Genomic DNA, 12135 nt, shown 5'->3' with positions numbered 1-12135 from the left:
TAGATATACAAATTAAATAAAAAATATATATTAAATTATTTAATTTGAAGGAATATATTACATACATGAATATATAAAATAATTTTTTCTCTTGACTAAAGTATTTTTTTTATAAAAACCGAACTTAAAATCTAAATTTAAAGAAAAAAAAAGCTTAAAATAGAGTTAAAATTAGAAGAGAAAACATTGAAAGTTGAGGTAAAGAGTTTCTTTTCCTAGGTGAGATAAATTTTTTTATAGGGTTTTTAGAGTTTTTGAAGATTAATTTTTTATTTATTTATAATTTATTTTAATTATATCAATATTTTACGTTAAAGAACTTTTATTAAAAAATAAGTTAAAAAGTTTTAATCCTGAATTCCATTTTTAATTTGACTTTCAAGCGTGTTTTAAAACAAATTTCCAACAAAAATTTTTATACAAGCTTGGACCTTACCATGCATGATACCAGAATTCGGTGAGCTTTCAACGTTGACTCATGGAAACCAAAATGGGAAAATGTGATTTTCAAATTAAGAACTTGTCATATATACTACAATCAGCTAATGCTATTTTACGAAATTTAGCACAGGATAGTTTCTTCTGCGGCAATTGACACATTCCATTATTGCTTGTTTTACAGGAGCATTTACACACACCAGTTTTTACTGCAGCAACACGCGATTGCGATACTCTCCGAGGGCCCAAATAGGGAAGATGTTTCTGTAGGCAGAGTAACTAATCATACAGTTCATGTTGAAGACTCCCATGATTTCCTACAAGACATAGCTAGAGTCAGCATATGCTAGTTCCATTAATGATAATGAAACAATGGGGCACTAAAACCAGAAGATTTACTTGCTGTGGGAACTCTCCAGTTTCCATTGCTGAATTAATCAACAACTTGGCTGCACGATGCAACGGGCTCGGATCTCTTTCGGCCTGGTACAGCACAAGGTAACAACAATGAATGTTAACATTAAACTTCACCATGATTTTCCTTCTATACGGTTATTTTCTGATTAAAGAGATGATCTCAAACCATGTTCTTCACCTGTCCAGCTTCAATAAGAGCCAGCATCGCCCATGCAGTGTTTACAAGATGTGATTTACCACCACCTAAATTTGTGTACACCTATGTATTCACACATAAAAGGGAAGTTATGACAGAAAATAAGTTAAGAAACCATTAGATCTTCATTGTTTAGTACCGAGGGATCGATGGATGGCAACTTAAGACCTTAATTTCAATTGTGCTTTATTTTACTTGGAATCAAATTCACTTCTTAACAAGAGAGAAGATAAAATAAAAATAGAGTGCTTGCACAATGGAAGAATTTTGAGCACATAATGTTAAAAAGGAGCTACCTTATCTTGACTTGAAAGATAGCTCTCACCCCAACCACCTGAAACAAGCTGTTTCGATAGCAAGAATTCACAGGCTATCCGAATACTGTTGCTTTTTTGATAGGTCCTTCCACCAGCTACAAGCCCCTTTATTCCAAACCATGTTCCATACGTGAAGCAGACTCCCCAAGATCCATACCTGTGTGAAGCACACTACTTTAGAATCATTGCCTGGACCCCTTTTTTCTATTTTGTTTTACAGAGTTTCAAAGTTTTTACAGCTTCCTGTGGTTCTAGGCCTCAGCCTGAAAACAAGTTATTTATGCAGAAGGAACTTTCAGCAGAAAACATACCATGAACCATCAGGTTGTTGTGTGCGCTCAATGAAGTCAATTGCCTTCTCCATACATGCTTCTATTTCTTTCTTTCGATGTCCTGGGTAAGATTTCTTGAAGGATTTGAGTCCTTGAATTACTGCAGAAGTGCATTCCACATACCTAAACATATATATATATATATATATATATATATATATATATATATATATATATATATATATATATATAGCCGAGAGCCATAGTAAGGTCACCAAGACATTCACAGTCGTACCCTACTAACTGTAACAGAGAGAATATTCTAAGTAAGAACAACGAGAATCTATTATCTTACTGATAGTCAATCATGATGTTTCCAAATGTCTCAGCTGGATTGAGCATCTGCAATTTAAGAAAAGTGCGCTAAAACTTTTATAGAATATTCACAATTCAGCCATTGTAAACGAAATGGAAGAGAAAGATCAATGCTTTACCTCTAACCATGCGTATGATCTTGTCAGCTCGTACGATGCAAAACCTCCATTATTATTCTGAAATGTCAATGTACATTGATAAGGTTTATAATATGCAGATTTAATTGCTTAATAAAATAAGAGAACTATTCAGCAAATATCCCTGTCAAAAAAATCAAACACTCATCTTTTATTTAGCGTGTTTGGTGATAAAGCGCAGATATTTTTGTAAAAATGCGCTTAGATTTAGAAAGACATCAGTCCAAGAACACTATGAAATTCAGTTTCAGACGGATTAACAAACAGATATCCAAGATTTCCCCGCCTCTCTATATGTAAGGTGAGATCTCATTTGTGTTGGTAAGAATCCCTGCAACCTAAGATAATTGTACGTGTATGGGTGGTTCATGCTTGGATATGTAAATGTATATATCTATATTATATATATTAAGCCTAAAAGTGATACCTGCAGAGATAAAATCACGTTAACAGCATCATAGAACCCATCTGCTGGTATCGCTTCTCCCACCATATCTGGTGGCAACCGAGATAATAAGATTCCTGCCTGCAAACCATTTTGTTCATAAATATTAGCATTCTAGGTAGGTAAAGATCATATATATAATGTTGGATCACCAATTGTTAGAAGAAAAAAAGTGCAGAGACTTGTTCTGGACAGTAATGCTGAATTGCAAAACTAAAGAATAAGAAGAGATTAATTATACTCTTGAAATTAATTTTTGATGATTTCTAATTTGTGTTCTTAGGTCCTATTTCTTTTTCTTAAGTTGTTCTAGGATTTTAACAGGAAATGTAATCTTGCTTTATGGATCAACTCAAAATATTACTTGCCTTTAAGCCCTCTGCAGTACAATCGGATACTGGCCAACCGTTGTCGGGGGTGGAGAACGGCCATGCTCCCTTAGAAATGTGCCGATACCAATCGTTAAAATCATCAGAGCTGTTTGTCCTCACCTTCACACCAAGATGGATTTAAATTAAAGAAATCCAATGTTAAGCAGCAACTGCGATTTGCTTGGTTATACATATTGACACAAGAATCTTGGATCGGTGGTACCTGTGTGTTTTTCATGAAATTGTGTGCTTTCTTAAGCATTGGAGCAAATTCATCAGCAAAACTGGTAGCAAGGATTGCTTGAACAGCAAATGAAACATCCCACAATTGAGAACCATTATAGCCCTGTTAACAAGATTTGACACCCAAGTTAGTATCTCATATTTCTCAAGAATGACAAGGTTTCGTGAATACAGTGAAGCAGAGAACATAGCATATCCAGTCAACTTGGCCTTGTAAAATATCAAAATATTATCAATATCATTTATAAAATGATAGAATTATTATAGTAAAATCAACCCTCAACGGGAAAATTGAACGAAGAATTTGACAAAAAAGTGTTAATCAAAAATTCAAAACATGCACAGTTGTTTTTCAAAGTGCTTTTTATTTAGAAATGTATTAAAATAATATTTTTTTTATTTTTAAAAATTATTTTTAAGTATCAAAATAATTTAAAAACACCAAGAAATATTAATTTAAAAAAAATAAAAAAAAATTTAATTTTTTTTCAAAAACACTTTTGAAACAAAAAAATAAACAGGACAGACTATATAGCACACCTTGAAACTAGAACATGTTCGGGCCCAAAATGAGCTCAATCATGAGAACTAAAATTGTAAAAAAAGAAAGCAAGTGATCTTTATCGTTTGAGTTCACATAAAAAGCTGAACAATTCAAAACATTATGTTCACTAGTTAGCTGTGTGAATCTAATAGTTTTTACTAGGAAAAGTTCAAAGTTAAAAGCTACCTTGTTTAATACAAAGATTTTTTATTGCTACTCTTTTTTTTTATTCTACTTTATATTTTATTTTGATCGTATAATTTTTATTCATGCAGGAGATTATTGAAAAAATAGAAAGTTGTCTTTTAAAAAACAGTTGTGATGGTGTTTCTTTTACATATTAATTTATAGGGCAGAGCATTTTCGGTTCAATTCGGTTTTGGATCAAAATAAATAATCAAATCAAATTTATTTTTTTTTTTTAACCGAACCAAAAATCGGTTCAAACCGATCAGTTTCAGTTCAATTCAATTTTTTTCCCTTCTATACAGGTCGATTCGGTTCGCTAGCTTGGAAATCTAGGAAATGATGCAGTTTCTTCATAAGCAACTCCTAGGTTTCAAAACAGGGGTTTGCTTTTAACAACTCAATCCTTATCAAGAAGACCTGTTTCGGTGCTTGTGAGCGTCTTTTCATGGGAAACAGATACAATGCTATAAATTGAGTTCCTTAACACATCAGCTAGCCATGGCACAAGCTTTTACATGTAAAGGATTGCCTCGTTTTTTTTTGTTGTCGCACCATCTCTTCTTGTTGTGCTTGGAGTATTCCATTTAATAACTAACTAACCCCATCAACTTTTGAGGTTACAAGCTTGTCTTCTTCCTCATAAAAGTTTCAATAGCAACTGAAAAAGCTTCCTATAAGTGAGTCATAACTCGTTCGAGTTGAAAATTTAGCGTGTTCGAGTTCGACGAAAAAAAAGAAAAAGTTGAGGAGGAGTCTGCGAGATTCATCAAGTAGGTGTTTGTGTATGCATACTAGTTTAGATCCAGAGAAGAAGAGATGCAGAGAGCAAAGGGAGAGGCAGCGGCTGTTTTTGTTTTTAGAGAATGCTACTTTAGGTTTAGGGTTAGAAAAAACATCCTATTTATACTTGTTTTTTTAAAGTATTGGTCTGGTTGAACCGGTTCGGTTCGGTTCGGTTCAATCGGTTTCAGACTTTGAAAATCAAAACCGAACCGGAATTTTTTTGTGATTTTTTAATCAGTTAATTCAAATTTTTTTTCGATTTGGTTTTTTTGATTATTTGTTTTTGTTTTCTCAATTTAATTGATTTTTTTCTCACCCCTCTTAATTTATATGTGAGGTATGTTCTATATAAACAAGATCATTAGAGCAAAGTTCAGTAACAACACGTATCGTTTAGCCACATTCTAAATATTAACCTAAAACATTATATTTATATATTCAAATTGAACGTTGATATTAAGGTACCTGCATTTTCATGCCATCCTCTGCTACCCACAAATAATCTTTAATTCTGGCAAGGTGGCACTTGTATGCTTCTGAATTTGGATCCTCCACCCAACAGCAAAGCATGTTTAATACCTGCTCTCCATTGACAGCAAGTTGTGCGAACAGTCTCAAACTTTTAAAATCTCAAACATTAGCATCAAAAGTCATGTTTCTTCTTTCTTTTTCTATCAGTCATGCTAAATTGAGATTGCACAAGAATAACAAATGCATTAGCTTGCATGTCACTGCTTACTCATGAATCCACCTGTATCTGCACCTTCCTGCGGGTCTTAAATTGCTTATAACACGACGAGAATGATGAGAAATTACTGGTTCTTTCTATCAAAAACAAGAAGCACCATTAGCATACCTTGTTTACAGGTCCAAGGCAAACATATTGAGTCGTTTCATCCTCATAATGGACACGTTGCATTACAGAGTCTAGAGCCCTTTGTCTAAGCTTAGAGAATGGCCATCTTGTAAGAAGAGGCTCCACAGCCTTGTGAATGCAAGCCCATACAATGTCTTGCAACAGGGGATGGGGGTAGTACAAGTCTTCCTACGAGACAGTGCTGTGATGTTAGCGAATATGAAAACAAAACAGTGCAAAATCGATTTTCTTGATGCTTCAAAGATTATACCTTGGCACAGAGATTCCTGGTCTGGTCCCAATCAATCTGGTGATAGGGAATGGTATAAATCTCTCTTCTAATCGATAGAACAAGGGAGGTAGTCGAACACACGAACTTCTTTCCATATAAATATGACATGGGGAGATATACCATCCGAGAGTGACACCATAACCTTCCTGCAATTTCATTTCTATCATCTTATTTCATGCATAAATAGGTTTTTCTCAAAGTTATTAAATTGAAGCAGGAAAAACCAGCTCAAGGCGCAAGCCATGAGTCGGGTAAATAACATGAGTTAACGTGATCATTTAAAATGATATTTTTTAAAAAAAATTTAAATAAAATAAAATGATATTATTTTAAAAAAAGTTAAATTGAGTTTTTCAGCGGTGAGGTCATATTATTGTTTACTTTTTAATGAAAAAATAAAATAAAATAAAATATAATGACATATTTATTTTTTTATTTTTTACTGAAAAATAAATTTATCCAATCCGATCAAATAGGTAGCATGAAGAATTAATGAGTGAATGTGTTATATATGGACGCAATATGCCATGGTGGGTGTTTAGAATAGCCTATTTAATTAGCTCGTATTTTAATAATTAAAAGAAATCTTATATTGGTGATAATTTTTGTACATAAAGCATAAAAAGGGACCTGGGTGTGCCGGAAAAAGGTAAGGAAGAAGCCATAACTCCGGCAGTAATGGATTGTTCCCACTCCATTCATATACTCCAAGCACCTGCAGATTTTATTTATTCAGGCATGTTAACACACGACAAGGTGATAAATATATATAATCCTTGCTAATCAAGGAGAAGAACTGCATGGAATTCTTACTGAAAGCCACATCTTTCCCCATGATGGAATGTGAGTAGCTCCGCCATGGTCAAGAACCCATTTCCTAGCTTTCTCCATGCTACCATCCCCGCCATCCATTTCCTCCCCCAGCAATCTGAGGGTGACATAAGAGAGAACTGTGCAAAACATTGTGCTTGAACCTTCTATATGCAATCCCCACCCTCCATCCACGTTCTGTCCTCAATTATCAACGAATTAAGATCAAATACAACTACTATTTATTAAATTATCTATATTTAATATGTATTGATATTTTAAAATTCATAAAAATACGAAACATATACTTAATTTCAAGAAACCATATGATCAGACATGTCCATCTTTCAACAGAAAAAAATACACTAATATTACTACGTATTTATACCTAGTTCTATACTTAACAATATTTTCATTTAATTCTTCATAATTGATGGACCAATTCACATGCTTAATAACAATAAGAATGAAATCAAGTTCATTAATTATTTATTAAATTATCAATCATTGTATTGTATCAGTTAGCTAGAAGTGAATAATAATAGTCATTGTTTTATTATATATAAATACTATATATGATACTAATTAAAGCAGAATAATAATAATAAGAAGAAGAAGAAGACGAAGAGATAGCGATGCATACCTGATGGTTATAGAGATAACGACACATCTCTTGTCGATGCTGATTATGCAGAATTGTATTCAAGGCACCCGTCACGTATAAACATATCACCTGTACACATACATACATGGGTTTTAATATATATATATATATATATATACACGGATGTTATAGCGAGTTTCAATAAATTATTACTAGTTAATTATTAATTAGGTCTTGTTATTATACTTGAAAGGAACATACTCAGTCAGTTTTTTATTTATTTATTATATATATGTTCAATTAACATCTTTCAGCCTAATAATGTTAATTTTGTTCTAATTAAAAAAAGTACCGTCGTTGTTGTTTAAGTTTACTTAATGATTTCCAAATATTAATTTAGTTTTCTCTTGTCCCTAAAAAATGTTTCAAGTTGCTAAGTGATTGTTTGTTTGTGTTGCAATATGCTTTTTGCTTTGAAAAGCATCAAATTGATATCTTTTTTAGTTTTTTAAAAAGATTTAAGTCAAATACAGAAAAAAATCTATATAAATCTTATTGTAATATATTTTTATTAAAAAAATACTTTTAAAAAGCACATTACATCACAATACCAAACACACATTCAAAATATTTCAAGTTGGCTCAGTGATTGTTTATTTGTGTTGCAATATGCTTTTCGCTTTGAAAAGCATCAAATTGATATCTTTTTTAGTTTTTTAAAAAGATTTAAGTCAAATACAGAAAAAAATCTATATAAATTGTAATATATTTTTATTAAAAAAATACTTTTAAAAAGCACATTACATCACAATACCAAACACACATTCAAAATGTTTCAAGTTGGCTCAGTGATTGTTTGTTTGTGTTGCAATATGCTTTTCGCTTGAAAAGCATCAAATTGATATCTTTTTTAGGTTTTTTAAAAAGATTTATGTCAAATATAGGAAAAAAAATCTATATAAGCTTTATTTTAATATATTTTTATTAAAAAATACTTTTAAAAAGCACATTACATCACAATACCAAACACACATTTAAAATATTTCAAGTTGGTTGAGTGGTTGTTTGTTTGTGTTGCAATATGCTTTTCACTTGAAAAGCATCAAATTAATATCTTTTTTAGATTTTTTAAAAAGATTTATGTCAAATACAGAAAAAAAAATCTATATAAATTTTATTTTAATATATTTTTATTAAAAAATACTTTTAAAATGCACATTACATCACAATACCAAACACACATTCAAAATGTTTCAAGTTGGCTTAGTGATTGTTTGTTTGTGTTGCAATATGCTTTTCATTTGAAAAGCATCAAATTGATATTTTTTAAAATTTTTAAAAAAAATTTATGCCAAATACAAAAAAAAATCTATATAAACTTTATTCTAATATATTTTTTTATTAAAAAAATACTTTTTAAAAATACATTACATCACAATATCAAACACACAATCTATTTATACCGCAATTCAAGACAAGATTGATAAAAAAAAGTTTTTTTTATATAAATAAGCCGGTAATATGAATTAAGCATGGCAAACATGAAAAAATACTAATTAATTTTTTTTTCAAAACGAAAAAGACAAATTTATAATTTTGTTTGTTAAACTAATTAGGATTTAAAAATTTTAAATCCCAAAGAGATCGCCCATGCAATAATATTTGTGAAGGGCTGGGGAGAGAGGAAAAAGTTTAATGTAACAACCAAGGAAATGAAGACAAGAACAGTGCAAGCTTTGTTTTATTCATAATAATTATTAGACGTTCACGGGTCGTCTCCCTTGCAAGACAAAGCCGGAACAAAAGCATAACATCATATCAACCATAAATTTTTTTTTAATATAATTATTCAACCAATTTATATACACTTTAACTAATCATAATAATTTTAAAATTAACTACTATATAATATAAAATTTGTGAAACTCAAATTAATAATTTCTAAAAAATAAATCTATAACTTAACCAAATAAATTATAATCCTTGAGATTAAACATAAAACACTATGTGTTAAAAGGATGTAGAGACATTAATATATTAATCAGTATTAAAATAGAAAATTATACTATTTCATATTTCAACTAGATGTTAATTATCTATGTTTGGTATTAATTAAGTCTCCATCAGCAGGGAGATTACAATGGAATTAAAGTTAAAAAAGTGATTTACTTTTGAGCATGCTAGCTGGTGCAATCAGCATTAAACACTCTAACCACCCACTAAGTTGATGAAATGAAATCGTAATTATTTATTGCAAAATCATTTATTTCAATTTACCTAATATGATAAATATCTTCTCTGTTAATTCATTAGCTGAACTAGGAAGAAAGATTAGTTAATATTGCTTATTCTATTTATGTTCGAGTTTATATTTTGCGAGAAAAGAAAAAAAAAACATTTTTACAGAGATGAGTGGATGTTGAAGAAGAACCTACCAAGCCTGGTAGAAGAAACATAGGGCCACCATAATCACCAGGCCAGAATCCATCCTCGGCCTGTAGAGTTGAATAGAATCTCAAGCTTCTTCTCAATGTGCTATCCACCACTTCCTTTGTGATTTCTTCTTCACTTCTTACTTTCGCCATAGGCAGCTTCATCTCACATGGATTTTCCCTCGCAAACTTTCACAAATGCATTTTGGTGTCCATACCAGGATTAATAAGAGTGAAACAAAAGAAATACTTCAACATGAGACCAGCTTGTGCGCGTAGCATTGTAAAAGAAGCTGAAAACAAGGTAATTGAGCATCCAGTGGATACAAAATCTAATCGTATTTAATTAATTAGCTGAATATATGTCACCTGAAATCTCATCAGAAGATCAGAACTGTGTTTCGTTAGGAAACGGTTTTTCGTAAACTCGTTTCGATAATTTTCAACTTGAGCTCGCTCTTCTGGAGTTCCAAGATGAGGATCAAACTCCCAAAATTGTCTACCAACATGATTATTCACACTTTTAAGCCATGGATCATTGCCTTCCGAAAGCTTGAGTTTCCACATTCTTCTTCGAGCTCAAAACCCCTCCAAACAACCTGCATGTGTACCGATACGAACCTTTAATAGATATTTTCCAGCTCTCTCTCTCAAATTGCGAGAGAATAAAAGAAAACAGTTATAGTTCTCTATATTTTTCAAGGGGAATGTAATGGAATGATTCAATTATGTATTTCTGATGCATAGTATGATAAATGAGGTTTTTCAAGAAAAGAAAACGAAGTTGAATGATTCAATCGTGGCCATGAATACATGACAGGAGTGCATATGTGCGAATTGTGATGATGATATTGTGCAAATAACTGTACCTGTGCTCTGTGTTCTGAGTGATGAAAAACTATCGAGAGAACAGGATTGTAGCTGTAGCCGGCAGGAGAAAATTAAGAAATTGCAAGAGCTATTCTTTGGTATGTACCGAAGGTAGCAGGTTCATCAAGTTCTTAAATAAACGTAAAGAAAGCAACTATTCAGAATCATGTCTTGCTGTCATTTAATATTATTGTGCTTATGAAATTAATACGGTTGTTCGTACCTTGTAAGATTCTCTTACTCTTACTTGGAAGGTTCCCTGCTGAAACATTTTGATGCTTGATTGCTATCGTGACTTGAAAATCACCATCAGTCGTTTGGTTCAATATTGGCGGCAACCTCATGCTCTAACATGCTTGCATGAACTGAGTTCATGTTCATCTTTTGAATCTAAATTAAGGAATTGTTTAACATGCATGCAATAGATGCTGCAAGATCGAAAATGTATTAAGAAAAAAAGAAGAAGATCACTGTCTTATCTAATTTGATTCCCTTCCTTTTACTTGGCAAGTTCCCTGATATTAAACTTACCAAAATGGATTTCACGTTCCTAACTTCTACAACCACATGTGATATTATATAAATACAGCCAGAATTTGAGAAAATGAATTACTGTAACACTGTAATATTCTGTAAAAAACCATTCTCATGCTAGGATGATTTTCAATCATTTTATGCTAGCGTGACTTCAATTACCTATACATAGACTTGCAAATAAATAAATAAATTGTTTCCGATATATAGCATTTTAATCTAGCCAGTGATTATAGCAACCTCTCATACATACATTATGGATGACTTAGGTCTGTTTGTTTAACGTAAAATACTTTATGAATGTTAAATATTTTACATATAAAATATTTTTTAATATTTTTCGGTTTGAAACATGTAAATATTTATCAATAATAATAATAATAAAGTAATGATGAGATAATGGTGATGTTAGCAAAGAAAGAGATGGTGGTGGTTAGATGACAGCAATGAGGTGACGGTGATGATAATAACAGCGATATGATAATGATAAAGAAAATGGTGTGGCTATATGATGATTATGAAAGAAATAGTGGTGAAGTGGTTATAATAATGGTGAAAAGAAAGATAATGAAAAGATGATGATAATGATAACGAGATGAAAGTGACGATAATTGAATTATATTGTAAATATATTATTATTTATAAAATATTGTATAGAATTTCATGAGTTAAAAATATTTTCCAGTAAATAAACAAAGTTTAAAGATTGATTGTAAAATATTTTGCATTGACCAATTTTTCTATAAAATATTTCATGGAAAACAAATATGAATTTTTTTAAAAAAAAAAATTATTTCTCAGAAAATAAACATAAAAAATATAAAAATATATTTTTCATAAAATATTTTATACAAAACAAATGTATTCTTAATTAATTGATTTAATGGTAAGTGTGCAACCATAGATTTTGTCATATATATTGTTCGGGTGCTATTAGTCTCACGCTCGCAGAATTTGTTTTTAACCTTTCTCAGCTCAAAGAAATTGACTTCTTAGTGTAGCGTTATTAT

The 12135-nt window shown here is 31.1% G+C and overlaps 1 protein-coding gene across 1 annotated transcript; it reads right to left on the bottom strand.

Moving 5' to 3' along the window:
- Nucleotides 1-491: 491 nt before the first annotated feature.
- LOC133688695 (cycloartenol synthase-like) lies at nt 492-10741 on the bottom strand. The gene is made up of 19 exons (XM_062108270.1): nt 10591-10741; nt 10091-10320; nt 9725-9910; nt 7329-7418; nt 6689-6883; nt 6506-6590; nt 5855-6021; nt 5584-5772; nt 5193-5306; nt 3192-3314; nt 2962-3088; nt 2580-2674; nt 2135-2191; nt 1996-2042; nt 1680-1823; nt 1348-1525; nt 1034-1114; nt 838-921; nt 492-755 (listed from the first exon to the last, which is right to left on the bottom strand). Exons 2-19 carry the CDS (start codon nt 10286-10288, stop codon nt 645-647), a joined length of 2271 nt encoding a protein of 756 aa, XP_061964254.1. The 5' UTR covers nt 10289-10320; nt 10591-10741; the 3' UTR covers nt 492-644.
- Between the last annotated feature and the right edge of the window lie 1394 nt (nt 10742-12135).

This window comes from Populus nigra, chromosome 3 (assembly GCF_951802175.1).
Source record: "Populus nigra chromosome 3, ddPopNigr1.1, whole genome shotgun sequence".
NCBI classification, from domain to species: domain Eukaryota; kingdom Viridiplantae; phylum Streptophyta; class Magnoliopsida; order Malpighiales; family Salicaceae; genus Populus; species Populus nigra.
This window is presented reverse-complemented; position numbering and strand designations above follow the sequence as displayed.